The 24,889-nt window shown below is 37.3% G+C and overlaps 1 protein-coding gene across 7 annotated transcripts in view; it reads left to right on the top strand.

Annotated features, from left to right (window-relative positions):
- The window catches only part of veph1 (ventricular zone expressed PH domain-containing 1), a 106,542-nt gene extending 84,636 nt beyond the window's left edge, over positions 1-21,906 (top strand). For 6 of the 7 annotated variants that reach the window (XM_047391000.1, XM_047391004.1, XM_047390999.1 and 3 more), the window contains 4 exons: positions 6,396-6,513; positions 12,892-13,028; positions 15,979-16,032; positions 17,553-21,906. In XM_047391000.1, coding sequence (XP_047246956.1) covers positions 6,396-6,513; positions 12,892-13,028; positions 15,979-16,032; positions 17,553-17,735 — 492 coding nt within the window. In that variant the 3' untranslated portion in view covers positions 17,736-21,906. The remainder of the gene's footprint in view (positions 1-6,395; positions 6,514-12,891; positions 13,029-15,978; positions 16,033-17,552) is intronic. The other variant, XM_047391006.1, reaches the window with a different exon arrangement.
- Positions 21,907-24,889: the final 2,983 nt, after the last annotated feature.

Genomic DNA, 24,889 nt, shown 5'->3' with positions numbered 1-24,889 from the left:
AGTCATCTTTGTCATGTCTGTTTATGCGTGTGCAAGTTCAAAGTTGAGCTACAAAGAAAAGACGTGTGTGTCAGTTTATGTACAGTTTTTACTGTGCCTTTGTTATCCTGTGAAAGTGGGTGGTGCTTTTTGTTCCCGCTTTCCTAAAATGTTACGTCAGAAGTCATTAGGAAATAATTATGGCTAAAGAAAATATGTCTGTCCTTTGTCTCGCTTTAAATATACTATTTTGCTGCAACCAGCTCGGATTTACGTAAGGAGCCAGAACTAAAGCCAAATTATAGCCAAAAATTATTGGCCTCTGTGGATAATTGTCAGCATATCCAATAACCCGATTTAGCACCAAACTGATTACAGAATCAGTTAAAAAACTCACAAGGAATTAATAACACTTCAATATTTAATGTTGAATGGTGACATTTGCACATTCATGATAGCTTGTATGTCATAATAATCGGGGTCTTTTAAAAATGCATTTGAACCTTCCTTTTATCCAGGTTGGACTGTATATACTACAAGTAACTAATGAAATTTGAAAGCAAGAATTGTACCAGTCTGGATTTATCTTGCATTATCTCATATCCACACAGGGTCACAATAAAAGGTAGAAAACATTATAGGTTGAATAACAGGTGGATACATAGACATACACCCCCCCACTGACATTTGGTTGAATCTCTCTTAGTATGTTGCATCTTGACCACAAATGCTTCAAGCCTTCAGCAAGTTTCTGGCATAGTTGAGGCTTTTTGGATATAACAATATTCGACCTCTCTTTTTATATTTACTGGTCTCCTGTTACATTTTTGGCTTTTATCTTTACTTTACATACTTTCAAAGGGCTAAGGTCGATGCTACTTCAGAAGCTGTATGGATTTTTCCCACCTGTATTTTGTTTTCATCAAAACACAAATATAAATGAAAATAAACTAATAAAACGAAGATTTTGATGGGTTTGTACAAAGATATGCATGTCATAAATACTTCTTTTTAATCTCTTTAAAATGTTCATCCCCACCATTTGTGTAAAAACATATTGTGTGATGTAAAACCCTCCTTTGCTGGTCCTGTGTGATGTCTGGAGGGGTTGTGATTTTTGTTATTAGAATCCACAAAACCCACAATAAAGTGTTTGCTTGGTTGATTTTTCGGACAAGCCAAGAACTTTCCAGAGAAAAGTGTTATGGTTAGTCCAGACAAAGATTGAGTTATTTGGCTTAAAGTGAGTCTTTTAAATCTAAAAACACTGTACCAACTGTCTAGCATAGAGGTGGTAGCATAGTACTGAGGGTTTTTATTTTTATTTTTATTCCAGTGCATTGTTCAAGTGGACACAGTTTATATTTCAAGGGGACCATAATCCCAGGCATACATCAAAACTGGTTTTGAAATAACAGCTTTAGTTGTTGGCACAGATTGGTAACCAAAAAGGTCCAAAGAACAGATTATGAATCTGAGAATATTATTTAATATTAATATTTTATCAAATAATATTTCAGTCTGTTAAGGGTTGTCCTGTGAATACCAGCCCAGTAAGGCGATGGTATTAGGACAAAATAAAAAGATGTGAGACGAGCTCTGACATTATCGAACAACATAAACTCTGCACACACATGGAATGAATTCACACAATTTCTTAAAATACAAGAATGTATTAACAAAAATAAGTCAACTCAAAGTCAAACATATTTCAATCAACAAACTCTTTATTATGCTAAAAACAATCCAACTAAACTACCAAGCAGAATTAAAGAATAATGAAGACTAATGGACTATGTACAATATAAACAAGTTGATTAAAGATAATTGGAAATCATGACCAAAAGAGTGATGCAACATTACCATACAATGTTTATACAATGTCTTTTTGCCAGCAAAGAGACATTAGCACGCTGTTCCTCTCCGATCCCGGTCCTGCAAAGAGAAACAGTGGAAGAGGGAGACTTGTGGGAGAGGGGGTGCTCTTATACAGACAGTGGCATCATGGGAACTCCGCTGTTACAGTTTGCTTGGCTGTGCCAGAAGTAGGTTAAATGTACTTTATTTTGAAAGTTCCAGAAGAGTCCGTACCGGAGTTTAATGTTGAAATCCACGGCTGGGTCCCAACATCAGTGTGGCCCTTGTTTTTCTGGGAGCACTAAACAGTCAAAAGAATACCAGATTTAAAAAGAGAGAGGATAGAAGAAGGTCACAACCTTTCTCTGAATCCATATGCACTGCATTTTCCCAACCAGGCCCACAGTTTTTCTCCTGGACCTGGGAGTCAATCAGAACCATATGTCGGACACTTATGTAAAGCAGAAAAGGTTAGCAATCACATCTGTATCAGCAGGGAGATTTAAAGGGAGGCTGCACAGCTTTATGGGGCCTCTGTGATTTAAGAGGGGACTTATGTATGGCTTCTGGCAAGTCACTTTAAACAGTTTTATGGCCCAGAGAAAACGGAAAGCTGGTGTAAGAGAAAATGAGACGGAGGGAGGTAAAGACAACAAGACGGAGAGTTAGTGATGGACTAGAGAAGCCCGGATGCACGAAAAAGGGGGACATGATGGAGAAAGATAGAGTAATTAGAAAAACTGTGGGTTAAACTGCAGTAGATCATGTTTTTCATAATTATGAAACATAAGTAAACCTACAGAAAAAATAAAGGACAAGATTAATAAGTTAGACTTGTTATAAATAAACCTGCAGTAATATACAGCCATGGGAACCAGGAAAAGAGATACGAGAATGTGAAAGGAGAAGGGAGAGTATTATTTCACCTTTTTGTTTCCTTAGTTTGTTTATGGAGGTGATGGGTGGAAAGTGGCCTATGTATAGACAAAGACTGAAGCTGATTAGAAAAAGATGTTTAGGGACATGCCGTCCCTCCCTGTGACCTTTTTAAGAAACCTCTTAGTGTCCTGACTCCTTCACTTGCATTTATGAAATTTAAATATCCAAGAAGGCACAAATGAAGCCTGTTTCTTATTTGTGTTCTCAGTAGTTTTAGATAAACTAAATCATTACCATAAAGTGAGCTTGTTTCCCATCTAAATACTTTAGGATTTATGCACGGCCTAAATATACATTAAACAAACATAGGAATATGGTCCATAAAGGTATGAAGGTTTATTTTCCAGCACAGGTTCATTTTTGGAAATACTTAGTCTTTTATCCTTTGAATTTGTAAGCTAAAGCACAAAAATAAAGAGAGAATGAAGGCTGACGGATGTAGAATATAAGGCATATGGAAAGGAGAGACAATGTTATGTGAGTATTTCTTTGTTGTTTTTTTTCTTTCTTAGCATGACTTATATTCTTTTCCAGGCCTGATGAATCAAAAATTGGGTGTGTTGGTACACAGCTCGCCTTTGCTCAGAAGCATATTTGGCACACAGGATCTTTAAAGTTTATTCTAACAATAGAGTGCTGTACTTTTCACACGGCTGACATGCTGTGTTGCTTAAGTTTTTCTTGTAGTGGCTTCTGGAAGTAAATGAGTGCCATCTTATGCATTTGTTGTTGTGAAATCATTCATTCCTAAATGTGTTTTGTTGCAACGCATTGTTGGTCAGCTTCTAGCTCAAACATTGTGTTTACTCAGAAACCAAAAGCAATAATACATTTATTTTGTTTGTTACTTGTATGTAATACAAAACTCTGCAGTATCTTTGTGTTAAAGTTAAGTAGGGTAAAATATGATTTTGTTTAACTCCTGACTATGAAGGGTAACAGTCACAAATATTTTAAATAATTTGAGGTATCAAAACACTTAAAATTGACGTAAAACCAAATAATGGACATATTGCTCCTATACAGGTCCTTCTCAAAAAATTAGCATATTGTGATAAAGTTCATTATTTTCCATAATGTCATGATGAAAATTTAACATTCATATATTTTAGATTCATTGCACACTAACTGAAATATTTCAGGTCTGTGGCACTGCTGAGGTCTTATGGAGGCCCAGGATGCTTCGATAGCGGCCTTTAGCTCATCCAGAGTGTTGGGTCTTGAGTCTCTCAACGTTCTCTTCACAATATCCCACAGATTCTCTATGGGGTTCAGGTCAGGAGAGTTGGCAGGCCAATTGAGCCCAGTGATACCATGGTCAGTAAACCATTTACCAGTGGTTTTGGCACTGTGAGCAGGTGCCAGGTCGTGCTGAAAAATGAAATCTTCATCTCCATAAAGCTTTTCAGCAGATGGAAGCATGAAGTGCTCCAAAATCTCCTGATAGCTAGCTGCATTGACCCTGCCCTTGATAAAACACAGTGGACCAACACCAGCAGCTGACACGGCACCCCAGACCATCACTGACTGTGGGTACTTGACACTGGACTTCTGGCATTTTGGCATTTCCTTCTCCCCAGTCTTCCTCCAGACTCTGGCACCTTGATTTCCGAATGACATGCAGAATTTGCTTTCATCCGAAAAAAGTACTTTGGACCACTGAGCAACAGTCCAGTGCTGCTTCTCTGTAGCCCAGGTCAGGCGCTTCTGCCGCTGTTTCTGGTTCAAAAGTGGCATGACCTGGGGAATGCGGCACCTGTAGCCCATTTCCTGCACACGCCTGTGCATGGTGGCTTTGGATGTTTCTACTCCAGACTCAGTCCACTGCTTCCGCAGGTCCCCCAAGGTCTGGAATCGGCCCTTCTCCACAATCTTCCTCAGGGTCCGGTCACCTCTTCTCGTTGTGCAGCATTTTCTGCCACACTTTTTCCTTCCCACAAACTTCCCACTGAGGTGCCTTGATACAGCACTCTGGGAACAGCCTATTCGTACAGAAATTTCTTTCTGTGTCTTACCCTCTTGCTTGAGGGTGTCAATAGTGGCCTTCTGGACAGCAGTCAGGTCGGCAGTCTTACCCATGATTGGGGTTTTGAGTGATGAACCAGGCTGGGAGTATTAAAGGCCTCAGGAATCTTTTGCAGGTGTTTAGAGTTAACTCGTTGATTCAGATGATTAGGTTCATAGCTCGTTTAGAGACCCTTTTAATGATATGCTAATTTTGTGAGATAGGAATTTTGGGTTTTCATGAGCTGTATGCCAAAATCATCCGTATTAAGACAATAAAAGACCTGAAATATTTCAGTTAGTGTGCAATGAATCTAAAATATATGAATGTTAAATTTTCATCATGACATTATGGAAAATAATGAACTTTATCATAATATGCTAATTGTTTGAGAAGGACCTGTATGTTCCTACACAGTCTGAGGCAGATTGAACAGGTATGGAGTTTGCTTTTATGATTTTCCAGGTAATATGTCACCCTGGTGCTACTAAATTTCACAATAAATAAATCAGTCCTGCAGTGTTCAAGCCTTTGTTTTTCATTTAAGATAATTTAGCCAATTTGAAAAAAAGTTTCCCCAACTCTATTTCTTGTTGTTTTCCAAAAGAGGAAGACATGAATTTTCATGATCATAAAATGTATCTTACCTAGGATAACACATTCCAGATTTTCCATGATTCTAGATGCTAAGAAAGCAGTTCATATTTTAAAACACTGCTGAATACTAGGCCAGCTTAGGGATTGTGTTCTTCAGTCATGTTCCATGGATAGGATTGTATAGTACATTTTATACTTTAACTGTCAAGGATGGCCGTAAAGTTGACTGAAAAATCATAAAATTTAAGTCTGGATTTTTTTAATGGGAAACATGAAATTACTTAACTTGAAATGGACTTCTGGAGTTTTGACGAAAATTCAACTTGGAAGACTCACCTCCACTTCCGGTCCGCTCTGTCTAACAACTCCACCACATTCTCCGCTCGAACCATTCAACTCCTGATCCACATTCCTCTTCAGCCAATCATCCCTCCAGGCTTCGCTTTAAATGACCTTCATACGCAGAATCTCCTGCTCTTCAGCCGACCTTCGACCCTCCTCCACCCCATCTCCACCATCAGGCTTCAAGCTCCTTCCGACTCCCTTATCTCCCCAGGCCTCCACTCCACCACCAGTATCAGGATCCCGGGGGGGGGGAGAGACTTCTCTAATGCTAACCCTGAGATGTTTATTCAAGTTCATGTCGTTATCAACATCCATGTCTTCCACTGGAGTCTGAGCGCCAAAAGAAATCAAACATCAGCTAATAAACTTCTCTAACTGCCATCTCTGTGTTTCTCTCATTTGTGAGTCTTTCCAGGTTGAATTACATTATCTCACTTTTCACACTCTGTGTTTTTATTAATCATGGTCAGTCTCTATTTGCCGAAAGTGTTCAGCCACTCTCACTATATGAGAATATTTATGTTCTGACCTCACAGATGCCTGTTTTATCCACATATGACCCTGGTTTATCTGTATCCCTAGGCAAAACCCCTCGACCTTGGTTATTTAGGCTGTAACAACACAAAGAGGAAGCTCTGATATTACACTGTGTGTGTTTTTTTTTTGCCTTTAGGACCTGGACAACCTTCAGTTCCAGCTGGAGGAGGTCCGTTTCTTTGACCTCTTTGGGTACAGTGAGGAGGAGTGCAACTGGCTTTGCTTCATGTGTAACAACCCTGAGAAGGCCACAGGTAAGCACAAACACACACACACACACACAGGCAGAGAAGATGGAAATTTAAAAACTGAGACCCTTCTACATGTAAAACAGCTCATCAGGCATTTTGTGCTGGTTCATGTCCTGAACTGTCAAATTACACCCCCTACCTTGCATACCACATTTTACTGTCTTCTCTAAATTAAGCACAGGTTTTTCAGACACTGCTTTCTCATTTCTTGTCATCTCACCGTCTATCTTTGGTAAAGATTTGTTTCTCTGGGGAGCTCAGAGGGATGTTTTCACTCAAGATTCCGGCATGGAAACCAATCTTTTCTCAAAGCAGTTATGGAAACTTAACCACAGAGTGGCTGCCAGGTTGATTTTGGTGCTGTTCAGGGACACTAAAAGTAGGCACATTCTGCCATCCTGACTCAATCCTGATTAAGGTGTTCCAGCTTCTCCTCTCAATGAAAACCTTTTTCCTGATAAAGCCAAGATAATAATCACTTTCACATTTTGTCACATTACAACCAAAAACTTTAACATATTTATTAGAATTCGATGTACATATACTGAGGTTAAATCACATAGGTCAGTTATTTGTGCTAGTTAAGTGACTTATGAAGGATTTTATTGATGGGTATGAGTGTAATGAATGAATACAAATGCCAAAACACTAAATTTGTTCAGATTTGTATATGTATGATTTTATATGTAAATGTATTCTCGACATTGTGTATTGTTTTGCTTCCGATATACAGTAATGCACCAATTTACATGAGGCAGACTTACTATCCAAGTCCACCATTCATTCAGGGTTCACTATAAGGTTCGCAACAAAGTGAAAAGTAAAACTATTTACTCCCCTTTCAGATTTTAACATTTTGTCACATAATACCCACAAAGTATTTTATTTGGATTTTATGTGATAGTTCAACAGAAAATAGTGCATAGCTATACATAGCTGTGAAGTGGAAGGAAAAGGACAAACCTTTTCCTTTTTTTTTTTTTTACAAATGAAAATAAAAACAATATACAATGCATTTGCATTCAAGCCCTTTAGCCTCATACCCCTAAAAAAAAAAAAACCAGTGCAACGACCTGTCTTCAGAAGTAGCCTGATTAGTAAAGACTGTACAGTCCACCTGTGTGTCACGCATGGTACATCTCTTGGCATTTAATGGCGCAGTGGCATGCCAGCACTCAAACTCCTTTACATTAAATATACTCTGTTATGTTAATATTTGCATAATGTTTCTCGACCCAGAAACAAAAACCACACACTGTGTTTAGGGTGGTGATATAATACTAAAATGACAGCCTCTGTAATTTTATTAAATTTCTTTCCTGTAGAAAAACTCGCAAAAGAGTAAATGATGAGTTAAGAATCCTTATAAGTTATTAGTTATATAAGAAAAATCTAAAGAAGATGTTGTTAAAGAGTAGGGGATACTTTTGGGGATACTTTTGGGAAAGAACTGGAGTGTCAGTAATGAGTTGCTATAAATCTGCATACCATACATTGTTCTGATGTTTGATGGCTGCTAATGAGAAGCCAGAAAACAGGAAGCTTTTTGTTGCTGTTAAGATTTGGCCAAATAGAACTGCCTGAGGTAAAAGCAATAACTATTTTACTCTGTTCGCTTGATCTTTTTTAGATGTTGCAGCAGAAGTTGTCATGTTTACAGCCTAGTAAAAATCTGATTTAGGCTGGGTATTAAACTGAGAGTAGAAGATAATGTACACACACGGTAGATTCAGATACTGTAAGGTTGTTATTCCACTTTAGTTCACCGAAGATCATCATCAGTACCTCATGCACAGTCCTGCTAAGGGCCTCTGTAATGGAGACCAGGGGTTCCTTTACTTTATGAAAGAAAAATGTTGATATTGTGTGATGTATGATTGAGTTACAGACCAAACGGTTAGGTTATTTGAGTTCTTTGTTGTGGTTGTGTTCAGACGTTTGGGGAGGCATTCTTTGGGAGCAGAGGGACTGGCCATCCTTGTTGTATGAAGAGAATGGAGTTAAAAATGTCAATGTGTGTTTTTTCCTAAATTTCTATTGGTTTAACTAAACAGTTTACCAATACAACTGTTTAGTGGAACAAACAGCCACCTATTCCTGGTTTGCCTCCTGTTAGCTTTTATTGTTTTATTAACTGGTCATTATTGTTACTGTTTTTATTGATTTAATTGTTTTTATGCTTGTTACAACTTTTTTGTCTTCCTATTTGTGTGTTTTACTTGTTCTTTTATCGGTGTACAACAATTTGGCCATTTGAGTTATTTTTAAAATGCTTTATACATAAAGTTGTATTGTATTGTAGATTGTAAAATAATTGCTAATGCCTTTTTAACATTTCCTTGATGTTCCAGGCTAACAAAATGCAAATGTCTTGTTTAAGGTCACAGGGAACGAAGGATGGATGGAGCATATTGCATATGTCAAAGTGGGATGGGTGGACTCAACCAGGGTTTGGGTGACGATGCCTTTTCTCTTTACATGAAATCTTAAAATAGAAAGATTTGGGAGACATCACAAGGCCAAATGGGCTATTTCAATGTTTAATTCCCAAACTACACACAAAGAAGAATCTGCTCCTAAAAAAGGGCTGTAGAAGAAAAAGTATCTTTCTGTGCTGAGTTGGTATACCCACATTTAGAGGTATTATTTTTTAAGACAGATTCACCCAAATGTATGTATTTTAATGTAAACTACAGCCAAAAAATTGCATTAGATGCTGAAAGACCAGAGGTCTTTGCGAACAAGAATTGCATCTACTGAAAGCTGGTTATAATTATAATGCAGGAGCAGAAAACTGAAAAACGTCACTTGATAAGCTGCTAGTTTTACACAAAACGGAGCAGAGATGTCACCGAAGGTATAATTCATCCTCTATTCCAGTGAGATGTGCTTTGTTTTTCTGCAAATAACTTCCCCACAAGATAAATCTCAAATAAAAAAACAAAACTGTTACAAATTCTGTTGTTTTATCTATAGCACAAACTTAGTGAAATGATTCAACAGATGCATCACATACAGAAGGTCATAACCAGAAGGCAAAAAAACTGAGGAAGACCTTCCCCTTTTACACAACATTGTTGAGGGACGCGCTTGAATCTCTTGCTTGGCTGTTGCGCTCAGTGGGGTGAAGGTGGTAGTAAGCTAACACACAGCTGTAATCCAGCAGTGCATGAACAAAACAAGCACAATTCATTTTAAAACACTATTAAAAATGTGATTACTTCATGATACAGTCAGATATTGCCCATAATCTTGTCAGGACCTGTTCTCTTGCTGCACCTGCTGTGGCAACTAGGGCAACTGCTCCCTGAGGCTTGGATCTGCTGGACTTTGTGGAGATGTCTTTCTACACATATTTGGTGTAATCTGTGACATGAATCCAGTGCAGAAATAATGCAGGTAGCTGATGCAAAACATTAGGAAAAAATGAAGCATATTGAACAGTTGCACATAAACTGCATTATTTAATAACTGAAATTCTAAGTTTGTATTTAAACATTTTGCAATTCATATATTTATTCAAATATTTATATATATATATATATATATATATATATATAGATACATACAAATGGAAATATTAATACAAATGAAATTTCTCTAATTATTTTCAACTTTAAAAAAATTTATATTGTCATGTTGAATATATTAGTATGTGGTGAATAAGTTATTTGTGTTGTCATACATGTGGATTTAAAGCTGAGGGTTGATTTGGCACAATTAATGTTCAGCCTCCTGTTAAGGTACAATAATCTATACCTGGAAGTAAACTGATCTGATGTAGCCAAGTTCTCAGATTCCGAGGTTTCTTTTACAATCTATTTCAGAATCAATATTAAACATTCTCCAATTGGAGTAAAAGTTGAACTATGATTAGACTAAATTCTGCTTAGCAAGGCTGCCATATTTTCTGCATGCAATCTTTCATTTTGCAATTACCTTTGATTAAGGTTTTGTCCTCTCCTCTGTGTTTATTTCCTTTGCCAAGACAGCTGCAGAAAGGTTCAATCATCAGAGAGTGCCAGAAAGTTTAGAATGAAAAAATATCCTGTTCCCTTGCAGTAATTATCTGCATGTCCTTTGAAACAACTTCGCTTATCAAGATTGAACAAAAAGATATAGTCATTGTTCTTTCTTAGTCTTTATTCTAAAGTGATGAAATTATTGCATCTAAAGTCCTAAAGCTTGGACAGCTGCTTTCACAATGCTTCAAAATGATTATGTTTATAAAAAATATAAAAATTTAAAAGCACGGTGTGTTGTAAAGAAAAAAAATAGTTTTCATAATAAAGAAAAATATGTTACTGGAAGTTACATGTCTCTTGAAAAGCCAACAGCTTCATATCGATACTGTTGCCGTAAGTCACAGAGCTCAATGAATGGATAATAATGGGTGTCAGATTTATAATGTTTGCATATGCATTCTGTTAAATACAACCAGCCACAAACAGTGTTTTACTTTATAATCTAAAAACTTGCTGCGGGAGAACATGTGACCCATGTATTGAGAGGCTTCGGCCCTCGAGGTCACTGTCCCCTCGTTGGAGTCCCGGCCATGGCAACCTGTGCTGCATGTCTTACCCCTCTCTTCAGTCCATTTCCTGTCTGCCTACTTTCAAAGAAAAATGTCAAAATGAAGGCCACTAGTGCTGTAAAACAAAGCTTTACAAGAAAAAAAGTCAGTGGTCAAGACAGTGTGCAGGTTGAGAAGGAGAAATGTCTTGGTCAAATTATGGACACACGCCTCACTTTTGAAAGTTATATCAAAAAGGTTGTAACATTGGCAAAAGCAAATGTATGTAGTTTCAGAATGATCAGAGATTGTTTGTTATTTCCTGCTGCTAATGTTTTTATGCATGCCATGATCTTTTTCTCAACTGAGTTATTGTGTAACCTCCTGGTTGTAGGCAACAGCCACAACAATCAAACCACTAAGAATGATTTACAACAGAGCTTTGAAGATTCTAGATAGAAACCCCACTGGACAACACCACTTTCATGTTCTGCAGAAGTTAAATGTACTACATTTTCATAAAGTTTTGTCATTTAAAATGAATGTATAAATGTTTGCACAAGCGAGCCCACTTCTGTTCTCAGTGAGCATCCCAGTCAGAGCAGATTACTCCATCACACGAGGAGTCTCCAGTGGAAACATTAAAGTGCCTCTGAGAAAAACATCTTTTGGACAGTCAGCTTTTACTGTCCATGACTCTGACCTGTGGAACTTTCTGAGTCCTAAACTAGGGATGGCAAATTTTGCTGGATAATAAATTGTCCAAGAATTTATTGCGATAAACGATAATATAGTCGTTTGTAGACCATTTTCAACTAATATAATGATAGTGGCATAATATTAAATATCATAAATTAAAAATCAATAAACTTTAATTTCTAAAGAACATTCAACACTGAAAGACAAATATCCAAAATAAATAAATAACCAAAAACAATTAATACGATGGATTATGAAGTCTCTATAAACAAAACTGCCCTTCAAAAAATACTAATCATTAGGCTCAGACAGGGAAAACAGACAAAACTGCCAAAAAGTGCAAACTTAAAACAACAGAACTCCATTTGAAAAAGAGCAGATGCCTCAACAGGCCATGTGCGAATCTGTAGCTACTTTAGTCTGGCACATTAAACGATTAAACATTACAGTGATTGTGGATTGTCGGGAAAAGTTGGGAAAAGTGCACCAGATTATTATGTTTTACATACAGATTCATGTTTGTTGTATTGCCACGTTTAGTTGCTACTGTTTTACATCAACTGACTCACACAGGTTAAGTGGTTTGCTGTGGCGTTCGGGTTTGAAACCATTTCCATCTCTATATTTCCAAATCTCTTGCTTGCTACTCTTCTTGGGGCTCTCATGCCACACTCTGATCTTATTGCTTCAAGTCATTGATATTACAGTAATCCCACAACATTAGAAAGTGCGAGTTAGTTAACGTGTTGTTTCCCAAAGAGTTCAGCTGTTATTTTTTTACTACATTTTATATGCTCACCCAAGTTGATTTTGATGCTAGGAGTTTATGTGCAAAATTTCTTTATTTTTGTGATGTGCATGAAGTGATTACATTATAATTAGTTCCACACTTCATGTTTAGCAGGTATTTTGCAGGTATCTTCATTGATTTCTCAAAGCTTTGATGCTCAGATTGTAAATAGAATCATAATAATACCCAAAAAAACATTTCTGCATGGCTGTTATTGATCACTTTGACTGCTTATAGCTCATAGACTCCATGGCTGGGTTTTGAAATGCATTTATTCAAATGCTTTCAGCAGTAAAGTGAAAATAAAATGTGGTTGATTACTTCTTAACCCTAATTTGTCTTTCTAAGTTTCTTGCTCTGTGATTGTTTGACCATTTAGTTGTGAACCAGGAGGGGCAGCCTCTGATTGAAGGAAAGCTAAAGGAGAAGCAGGTCCGCTGGAAGTTTATCAAGCGCTGGAAAACCCGCTACTTCACCTTGGCAGGAAACCAGCTCCTCTTCCGCCGGGGCAAATCTGTACGTAGGCAGTGAAAAAGTGAAATCGACCTACCTACACACACAGATTTAACAGATGGACGCACTTACTGTTCCTGGCATCTTACTGTGGAAACGATCAATATTTCAAATGTTCCGGGTCATTTGAATTATAATAAAACTGTGGATAAAACAGTAAAAACCTCACCTCTTGAAAAGCTCAATTGTCCCTCTGGACAATGAGGTGAGTACTGCTGTAGTAAACTTTGGCCAACTTTGAAAATTTTAGGCCGGATCCTCTCAGGCATGAGTCAAAGACACCCTCTTAAACGTAGAGCAGATATCCTTATGCAGAAGTAGCAAACAGAGATAGAGATCCAGATTAATACACCACATTGTGCATGACTGAGTGACTAATTCCCTACAAAGGTTAGTGATGACCTACCCAGCAGATACACTCTGAAAGGACAGAGTGGAAATAAAAAGGAGCAGTACTCTTATTTAAAAAGAAAATAAATTTCCATGTCTGGATTCGCAAGCCTGAACCAAAACCAGGGCAGTTGATGGATGACACTAGAGTGATTTGAGTGAAAGTTTGTTAAAGAATGAAATTTGATTTTATGAAATCTTTTTAGCCCAAGTATTAACAATGTGTATGTCAGGTTATTTTTTAGGTTTCAGCTTATATAGTTCACATTTAAAACCGTGAGTGACCTGTGGGTGTCACATGTTTGCTGTCAAAATACCTTTTGGTTCAATATTATAATTGGGCATCTGTAAAACATAAGCATTGGTTGAAACACAGGCAGAAAAAGGACTGAGCTCTTTTTCTCTTTACCCCCCACTTTAAACAATAGTCTTTGTTCTGCCATCCAGATGTTGATAGATTCTGCTTTGCAGCAGTCACACATTGAGAAGATCGTGAGCCTTTTTTCTCGGAGCTCGGCTTGTCTCTGCCAGCATGTTCTGGAGGTGGTTGGTTTGTTGTGAAATGATTTATCCCCAACTGAAAAGGGAAGGTTTTGTATTGCAATTTTCCCCAAAACAATTGTGAAATCCTTCCAAAGTGGAGCAACTACAAAAAAGGATAATGCAGGCATTAGATTTGCAGCTTATTTAAGTTTATGGTAATGATAACTTGAAACACCCTTATGTTTGCCTTGCAAAGTTATTCTCATTCTTAAACCTTTGCATATTTTGTCATGTTCATTGGGACTTAACCTTGTAGCCAAGGTACATTAAGTCTTTTTCAGCTTCTGTCAGGTTATACTCCAAGACTTCCCTGTATTCATCTCCAATCTTCATGCTATTAATATAAAACAAAGTCTGTATTCCTGTTGAATAAAAGCATCCCCTCAGGATAATGCTACCATTACCATGTTTTATCGTGTGGATGCTCTGTCCTGGGCAGAGTAAGTTTTCTGTCACACACAGGGTTTTGCATTTAGGCCAAATAGTTCCATTTTGGTCTCATCTGACCAGAGCACCTTCTTCCACATGTTTGCTGTGTCACTGTCAGCTCAATGGATGCTGGTGGTGGATTTTATTTAGGGATATCAGAGTAAATGGGTCTGACTGCATAGGCACATCAGACATTTTAGAATTTGATTTGTAAAAGCATGTGTCATTCCCCTACAACCCCATAATTATGAGCCATATTGTGTTGGTCTATCGCATAAAATCCAGCTAAAGTACATTCAAGTTTGTGGTTGTAATGTGAGAAAATATGAAAAGGTTAAAGGGTTATAAAAAAATAAGCAAGGCATTGTATAATGAATGAAAAACCTTATGATGTAAAGTACTAAATACTGTGTTTATTCAGTAGTTTATGGTTAAGCAGAGAGAACTACACATGTAATCAGGTCAATGTTTACTAACTCTTTACATAAAAATACAAATGCTGAATCACTTAGATTGGACACATACCAAAGTTTTCCTCATCTTTGAAGATAGATACTTTACAACATATTTTAATTCCTAAATAGAAAGGTGAACTTGTCTTTGCATTGTAAGTTGGAACCCACTAGAGAGTGACCTCCCCTGAAGCCCATATTTGCTCTTTAATTAGGACCAGACAAGGACTGAAGCCAAACCCCAGGCCGGGCTGGACCACAGTTTGGCAAGACCTGCTGTTCTGAGACAGATGGAAATATCATATCATATATATCAAATATCATCATTAGTAAAAGGATCTTTATATTCCTTCACTTGCAGAATATGCCAAAAAGCTAAACTGTCATCGGGAATATAAAGTTATATAATTAAATATATTGATTTATTTGCATCTTACAACCTTTTGGAATGTATTTTTTTCTGTGGTATGATATAACAATCATACTTTATGTTCAGTCGTTGTGAAACCTGTGTCCTTTCTGCAATATTTATATGACTTGGATGTGATTAATGTCAGTTTCTGATGCCATTAGTTTTTATTATTGACACAGTAAGACAAAAGTTAACACATTTTTTGGTTTGACAAAGAAAAAAAAACATAAATGTGTTTTTACTAATTGATACAAAGAAATACACCAAGCAGACAAAAAGGGAAATGTAACTTGACAGGGTGTTGTTATGAGTGGTGTTAGGATCAATAAGACATGAAAAAAGGCTGATATGCAATAAATAATTCATGCAAAATGAGGTTTACAAAAAAATATAAACAGGTGTAATGTGGGGATGTGGACTCTTGCACTGGACCCTGCAGTATGCTGTGGTTGTAGCCACATAATAAACGGTGGTGTAAGAATACATGACTGTGATTCAACATCCACACCGCTACGCAACCCACATTTAAACGGATCAGGGGTGGACAGGACAACCTTTACATTTTCTGCCCTGGAGAAAAACCAATGTAGATTTCACTTTTCCACTCTTTATTCAGGTGTTTGCATTAGACATTGTGCCACCAAAAGCACACAAGTTATTTATAAAAGTAGCATTTTTCACTTCAGTGATTTGCCTGTGGTAATCATATTTTTTGTCTTATTTACAGAAAGATGAGCTGGATGACATCCCAATTGAGCTGAGCAAGGTACAGAGTGTCAAGGTGACTAATAACTAGGTTTTTCATTAATCCTGACTGCCGCAACTTCAGACGAGGTTTCCCCTTACTGCGTCGGTGTACAGCCCCTTACAAAACTGTTCATACTACTTGAACTATTTTATCCCATTAGATCACAAATATCAATTTTTCAATTATTCCCTTAATAACTCTTCAGGTAGATGGGATTTGTTGTGACTGGCCAACAAAAGATATTGGAAAATTGCGAAATTGAAGGAAAATTATATATGATTCTAATTTGTGTCTCATAATTTTAAATGGAAAAAATATGGTGTGCACTTATATATTCCCATCTAGAAAGAAAATGTTCCCCATTTTTGCTCAAGCTCCCTCAGATTGGAATGAGGGCATCTCTGAACATCAATTCTTGCCACAGAGTCCCACTTGGATTTGATTCTGGACTTTGTTTGGGCCATTCTAACACATAAATATACTTCAATAAAAACCATTTCATTGTAGCTCTGGCTCAGTGTTTAGGGGTGTTTTCCTGCCAGAAAAGCTATACATAGTTACCATTTACATATAAATATATATAAATATAAAACCTGTTGCGTGCACGTGTATTATCTTCAAACAGGTTTTCTTCTAGGATTGCTGTGGTTTTATTTCCATCCATCTTCCTATTAACTCTGACCAGCTCTACTAACTATGCTGGAAAAAAAACAAATTCTCACGTAATGAAGCTACCAAAACCAAATTACACCATTGTGATAATGTATTCATCGTTACTGGGAATGTTTATTTTCTGCTACACATAGCATTTAGCATGTAGGCCAAGAGGTTAAATTTTGATTTCAAACGACCCCATGGTGTCTTCCTCCAAATGGTTGCTGTGTCCCATACATGACCAGTGGCAAACTCTAAACTGGGATTCTTAGGGTTTTCTTTAAACTATTCGTTCGGCCTCTCTTCTTTGATGGCCAAATTAGTTGAGAGAACTAATAAGTTTTCTCCCACCTGTGACCCCCACAGCTCCTCCAGAGTTACCTCTTGGTTGCTTTTCTAATTAGTGCGCTATTTGTCTGGCCTATAAATTTAAGTGGACAACCATGTCTTGGTAAGTTTTTTGTAGTGCTGTACTCTTTCCATTTTCAGATGTTGGATTAAAATGTGCTCCTTAAGATGTCCAAAGCTTGGGTTGTTGTACAACCAAACCCTGCTTTGAAACTTCTCCACAACCTTGTGAGCTACTTTGTGTTGGTCTGTCGCATAAAACCTGATAAAATACATCGCGTTTTGTGGTTGTAACTTGACAAACTGTGGAAATGTTCTAGGGTTATAAGTTTATTTCATGCCACAGTGATATCTGTTAGCATTTTGTAGACCTAATGCTAAGCAATCAAAGCTTAAAGAGGGTTAGAAGATATGCTACAACCTCAAATATTTTGAGGCTTCAGACGAAGCTAAATGATGTGAATCACAGAAGTGACAGCAGCTGCTTCCCTCAGCATAGAGATGTTGTCATCTTTTCTCGTTTCCTTCCTGATCTTCCATTGTCTTCATAGGTAGTAGCTAAGAAACGCAGGGATCGGGGTCTGCCAAGGGCCTTCGAGATCTTTACAGACAGCAAGACATATGTGCTGAAAGCTGAGGATGAGAAACACACTGAGGAGTGGCTGCAGTGCATCAACGTTGCTGTGGCTCAGGCCAAAGAGAAGGAGAACAGAGAGGCGACCACCTACCTGTGAGATCAGATCCAACACAGATACCAACATGGATGTGAATCATTTACTGTTAAATTCATCTTAGATGGAGCACATTCCTCTACTTTTACTTTATGCACAACCAAATGGGCTGAGTTAAGTTAGACAACTAAACCACCGCAGGAGGTGGTCACAGAGCCGAGTTGGTAAGTAGGTGTGAAGTGGATCGCCTAATGTTTCTCTCACTTGCTGGTTCTGCAAAGCCAGCTTTGATATGTAAACTTGGAATGACAGAGAGGCTCGTGTTTGCGGATCATTTTGTGCACAGACCAGTTATGTGTTTCACATGTGGACATCAACGCTGGTGATGATGGAGCCTTGACTTGTTAAACCAAGAAGACTTGTTATGCAGTATTTTTAGTATTAAAATTAGAAACCGGCAATAACAGACTGTGTCCTACTAACATGAAGTATTGATCCAGGTTTACAGTACTGTACCTATTGTTACCTGTGTGCATCACCTGCTTATACAGTTTCACACATTCATCCGTGGACCACAAAGAAAATACAAAGGTGGATGAGTGTACTTAAGTTACCCAGCTAAAACAAACAACATGGAAATGTTCATTTGGCTCAGAAAGCAGCTGTTTCAACAACTTATCAAAGCCGACCTGTGGAACTGTGAAATTTCAGAAAAAAATGATGATGACTGAGTCTGGGTCACATTTAAAAGAAGCTCGTCGCAAGACTTGTTGCAATAATGAGACTGAACCTTTAGTGGCAGGAAAGATGAAGATGAGCCGATGGAAAGTTCATGAATACATTTATTTCTTGCAGTCTATTGTTGCTAGGTAAATAGCTGGAATACAATGTGAAGAAATGCTTTGAAGCTCCTGTAGATTTGACTATTTTATACCACTTTATATGCAAACATGTTAAATTTACAAAAACTGACAAAGTACAATCAGAGAAGAGTCAGATTAAAAGCTAATCCAGTTCAGGCTAACTTCTGGCTAATCCTTAAAATACATTTCTCTTTTTTGAGATGTTTTGTGACTGATGTTATTTTCTTATGTGCAACATTTTTATCCCATCTTTTGTCCTCCACTTAATTTTTTATCACTAACCTTTTTTCTATTTAAGTGTTCTTGAACTAATGTGACCAGTAAGAGAAGAGGCTGGTAAAGTCAATGGTAACAAATTTTCCTTCTTTTGCAATCTTGGTGAGTTGTTCTATTTTTTTGACTTTCCCAAAGGAGAAATGATCTGCAGAAATTTAGTTCACATTTTACAGAGAACAGTTTTAGCTCAAATGTTGCTCAATCATGGAGTGCATACCATAAAAGATTCTGAGGTTGCTTTATGAACTTACAGCCTTTACAGTTAATTTCATGTAAGACTTTTAGTGATGCTATGGTGCAGTAGGGAGAACATCTGTTATTTAGATACTGAACAGCAAACGTAGCTTTTCAATAAGTCCATCTTTGTTATTTTCTTCAAGAGTGAAACATTTGATCTTTGTGAGCTGAATGTGCAAAGTGAAATGTGTCAAGAGTCACTTTTTGACAAACAAAAATCACTCAGTTTAGTCAGGGTGCTATATTCAGCCGTAAGAAACAGCTGTGTCTCAACGAGGCGCTGTTCATGTAGCTTCCTCTTTGGGCAGGATGTTAATTTAAAAGCAATTTTCTCGAACATGGGATGATAAGACTCTAATAAATAATATATATGACCATCAGCTCTTAACTTGTTATGAAATTATTCGAACTGATAAAATAAATATATAAAATCTAAAATATTAATTTCCAAATATCGTAAGGAAGATAATGTATAACTGAACATTTTTGTGACTATTTATCTCCACAATTCTTAAAAATGCATTTATAGGTTAACAATGGAAGTAGTTTGGGCTTAATGAGTAATATTGGAGTATTACATGGAGCTACAAAGTGGTGAGCTGGCCCAGAGCCATCCTTAACCAAAAAAAAACTACCAAACCCAAATGCCAGACTAAATTTGTCACCCTTCGATCAGGTTGTTGGCTTTCTGTCAGAACAATATTGATTTTCTTTTCTGTTTGAAGTAGTCATATTCTTGAGGTGCGTTTTAACTACAAGACCCAGAACAGCTTTCCCTTGGAAGATATTTTTCCTTTCTACTTACCCCGGCTACTTTTGTACTGTGGGATCTAAAACACCATCATTCTTGCGAATTACATCTGGTGACACTGAACTGCTCCGACAGTAGCATAGTGTTTAACAATGGCTTGATCAGCCGCTGACTGTGGAAGGGAGGTTCTCCCATTGCAAAAATCATAGCTGGGATTTTCTGAAATCTAAAAAATAAATCTAACACTCAAAACAACTATTCGGAGACAGCAGTTACACTTTAAAACTGGAGTAGAGTCACTGCAGACTCCACTGCATGATGTAAATGCATCAAAGTTTAACAGGATTAGGCAGACTAGGAATTCCTACATTCCTTTTCTAAAAATGAACAAATTTAGATATTCTTCGCACTCTCTTCCCCCACAAAACTTCACCTAAATGTTTGTGGTAAAATTTCTACCCTGAACATTTATTTTTTCCTTGTAAATGCAGTGGAAATGTAGGAAGGGGTAAAGTATGGCCCCAGAAAACTACCTTGGGTCCTGTTGTGGAAATATGCCTTAAACCTCATTCTATGACTTTAGAGTCAACTTTTTTCCATTTTTTGTTGTAGTTTGGCCTGCAGCTAAAAACCTGCGGTGCCTGTGGTAGTAACACAGTATGGCCCACTGTGCTTCTAGCTGTTTTTGCAAGAACAATCTGCATCTACTTATACATAATATTTGCATCATCATTCCTCTTCTGCACTTACACATTCCTTCTTTCTTTTATTTCACATTTATGACCAATATTTATGCATGGCTGTGCACGCCAAAGTCCAGTCTGACTGTGTTTTAGAAATGTAGCACAGGCTGAATAGAAGACAGATGGGCTTCTTTGTTCTTTTACATGCTGTGAAAAGGTATTTGGCCCCTTACAGCTTTATTCTGGATTTTGTGACACTTAATGTTTCAGATGTGCATAAATAAGGGCAGATGTGATTGAACACGGCCAGACCTGTAAAATTAAGGAATCGCCTAAATCAAACTTGTCTTACAACAGGAAGTAGGCTAAAAGATCTCAGCAATACATTATGTCCCAATCTGAAGAAATTGAAGAACAAATGAGAAAAAAGTCATTGACATCTGTCAGCCTGGAAGGGTTACAAAGCCACCACCCTGCTGTAGGATTTACTAAATTGTAATTTACTGAGGCTAGAATAATCCAGAGCAGTTTTATGTTCACCAATTCACTTTAAATACAGTGAGAATGCAGTAAATCTGTCCAGGAAACGCATGGACGGAGAATACATGTTAAACATGTACCTCTCTTGTATGGAAACTTTTTTTTGCCCCAAAATGAACAGATCTGCCTCAACATTCTCTACCCTCTGTTGTCAAGTTCAGAGTAAGCCAATTTCGATAACTTCTGCTCTTTAAAAGTAAAGTTCAGCTGCTCTGTGCACTGATTTAGTGATGTTTGAAATAAATAGTGATGTAACAGAGTAGAACACCTCTGTCAGCCATGTTGGGCTGGTTTCCAAACCTCTGGGGCTGCTGCTTGTTTAGTTTAAACACAAAACTGTCTGTAAAGCGTTTCCTTCACATAAAACATGTTTCCAAAGCAGCTCACTCTGTCACGCCGTCTCACCGTCCCTCCAGCAGTTGGCTTATGTCCCACGCTGGAGTATAGTGTGTCTCTACTTTCCATGATATAAAGCTCAATGTGAATACTGCTGTAGATTTCACAAACACTGTGAAGATGATTCATACAAGTTATCTGAATGTATAAAATCATTTCTATCAACCTTGAGTAAAGTTATGAATGTTTTTCTTCTTTTTTTGATGTTTGATTACATTTGATTTTGATTAAAGGTCAATATATATTTATATATGTGTTTTTAAGGCCTCAATCATGTCTGGAAAGACTGCTGAAACAATGAATGAAAGATATGTTGTCTCTTCTGTCTTAACGTTCTTCTTTTCTTTTTATAACTATTAAATTCAAGTGCATACAAACAAATGCTGTATTGTATTGACAGTTTAACAGTTTTGTTAGGTGTGATTCTTGCCTTGTTGCATGTCTGCCTTATTTTTAAGAAGTGGTAAATAAATTTGTACAATCAATGACCCGAAGGAATCATTTCTCTCTTATTGTGCTTCTACTTAGGGCTTATCTTTGGTCACTTGATTTAGAAACAAGAAAGGAAGGATATGACGATTATGGCTTACAGCTAATGAAACATCAAATTCATTTTTTCAGAAAAATGTGAGCTGGAGGGATTTTTAGGAAAGGAAAAAAGTGATTTGCTGAAATAAAAATACATATTTTTCAGCGCTTTTCTAACTGATTTAGATGCATCTGTAATTTTAGTATTTAATGTTCTGACTTCGTGAAACACACCTAAAAATGGACAAAAATAACTGCTGCATTTCATTATTTTGTTTAAATGAAAGGAAAAATATAATCAGCTGAAACAGCAGAATAAAATATTGATTTTCTAAAACTATTCAAACTATTCAACATATAAATAAATAATGTACCTGTTTAGTTTCCCCCAGTAGAAAGCGCCATCCCATCCAAATAGCGGTTTGCACATCCAGACTGAATAGATGGAAATTGAGAGATATGAGTTGGCTTGATTAAGGAAAGTTCTCAAGCTGCTACTATGTTCTCATTCAAACTGATTTCTTATAAAGGGAAAAAAAAGCAAAGACAGACCAACTCCAGAACATTAGCAGATGACTGAGATGGAAGCACATAATAAAACAACTGGCAGTGAGGACCGATTGTATGACCAAACATTTTAGAGCTGTTTGCAATTAGGAATAAATCTGATTATCTGCAACGGATCATGGAAAAGTTTATCTATTTTAAAAAAACGCCATTTGTTCTTTTAAATTAGTTTTGGAACTAGTAATGCCTAAATATTCCTACTGACGCCAGATATACATTCTATGTTCATCATAAACGTGATGTAGACAGTAAGGCATGTCCCCCTCCATTAGCATAGCTTTGCCGTGCAGCTTAAGGCCAGTGTTTTTATGAATACCTTTCAGTCACAGATTATCACTTCATTGGGTTTGTCAGAAGACGTCTGGCATCATATTAGGGTCTGATAAAATCTGTGCAGTGAATTCACACAAATCCCTCTTGCATTTTCTTTCCCTGTCCAACTGGAGAGATGCATGGATTTATTTACAATATGTTCATACTTCTGTTCCTTGACTGAGCAAATTTATAGTTGCAGTAATATCAGATATTGGTTGCTTGGTGATTTCATCAATAGATTCTCTGTGATTAGAATCAAGAGTAATGTCCGAAAACCTCCAGACTCTGCTGTGAGATTTCTGTATTGCTTAAGACATGCTTGTGAGGTTAGGTTGTAATTTTCTGATCAGTTATTCATCTCATTGCTTTGTTTTCTTTCTCCAACACAGTTAAACATTACAGTCAGCTGCATCTCAAGAAAAGGATACTTAGTAATGTAGCTCAAGATGTGAAACTTGTATATTATACAGATTAATAACACAGTGATATGTTTCAAGTTATGATTATGGCTTAGAACTAATGAAGTCCCAAGGCTCGTTTTCCCTGAAATTAGAATATCAAACAAAGAGGATTTAATACATGTTTTGGCAAACACAACGACAAGGAAAACTGCAACAAACTGTTGTCCTGCAGACAGACACTTATTAAGGAAGGTAAGGCATAAAATATCATTGAAAAAGAAGCTGCCTTGTACAAAAAGGTGCACAAGCAGCAGGGAAAACTGCAGCCTTGAGGGGATTTTAAAGCAAACCCGTTTAAAACGTTTGACATGGATGACAGCTGTAGTTAGGGCTTCAGCAGCCACCACACAGATGTATCCAGGACATGGGCGTTGTTAAGGACCAGTGAGAAGCTTCCTGTCAGTGATTTGGGTAGCCATGTAATCTGTTGGTTTTGGGGGATTGTGGTCATAGTCAACGCTGCCGTCTACCAGGAAATTTGAGAACACCTCGTTGTTTCTTCTAATGACACGTTTTATGAATACGTTGATTCCATTTTGCAGCAGGATAAGGCACCTGCTCACCCATTCATGCTTTAATGACTTTAGTTTCACTGGTAAATGTTTGCTGCAAGATCCAACGATGCAAATGGGCTGAAGGCTCCTATTATAGCAACCTGGACTTCCTCTCCAGAGCCACAGGCTGACTGCTTCCATAATACTCAGCATGGATGCAGTAACTTATGCAAAAGGAACCTCATCGAAGTACTAAGAGCGTGTACTGTAGAGTACATAGCCATACTTTTCAGGCCAGCATTTCAGTATTGAAAATCCCTTTTTGTTAAATACTGAAATTTTCTAAATAACTGAGTTTTTGAATTTTAATTAGCTGTAGGCCATAAACTTCTTGGCTTAAATCACTGTGTAATGAATCTATATACGTTTCACTTTTTCCATCAAGTTTCTGAAGTCAATGAACTTTTTCCATTACATTATTTTGATGCAGCCGTCCAAGTCTCCCAGGTCAATATTTAGACCCAACCTTCCACCGGGTTCATAAAAGCTGATTAGACGTTTTAATTTCGGCTTTTTAACAGTGTGATGTCTTCTTTAAATGACACTGCCCGGCTATCAACTTGACACTGTTGGAGTTATTAGCTTATCTAAAATGATTTGCAATAAATAACTTTAATGCAAACAAAATAAATGAATCAGCCCTTAGCCTCCAAATACACAGTCGAAGAGTTAACCTGCCCCTAGACCGTTTGAAGATAATTTCTGAAAATCTTTGGTCAAAATAGTCATTTTCTATCGCTTATTGGTCAAAATAAGTTATTGTGAAATGCAGGGAACATTCCAACAACACATCGCCCTCTGGTGGACGACAAAAAAAGAACTTTTTTCTAATTTGAGGATTGATGTTAATACTTTGGGTTATGCCAAACTTTACACATTATGACTTTGGAAAGAAAGCTGTATTCTGACATTAAATGCGAGCTCTGGGAGAACGACTCTCACATCTTCAAGGTTCACTTAAGGGACAAAAAGGTAGAAAGACTTGTGTACTGCAAGCACAGACAATGTCAATTTGTTCAGTTCTAACCCAACAAAAAGAACATAGG

Source organism: Girardinichthys multiradiatus, chromosome 18, assembly GCF_021462225.1.
Source record: "Girardinichthys multiradiatus isolate DD_20200921_A chromosome 18, DD_fGirMul_XY1, whole genome shotgun sequence".
NCBI lineage: Eukaryota > Metazoa > Chordata > Actinopteri > Cyprinodontiformes > Goodeidae > Girardinichthys > Girardinichthys multiradiatus.
The sequence above is the reverse complement of the archived record's forward strand: the minus strand, read 5'-3'. Positions and strand labels throughout refer to the sequence as shown.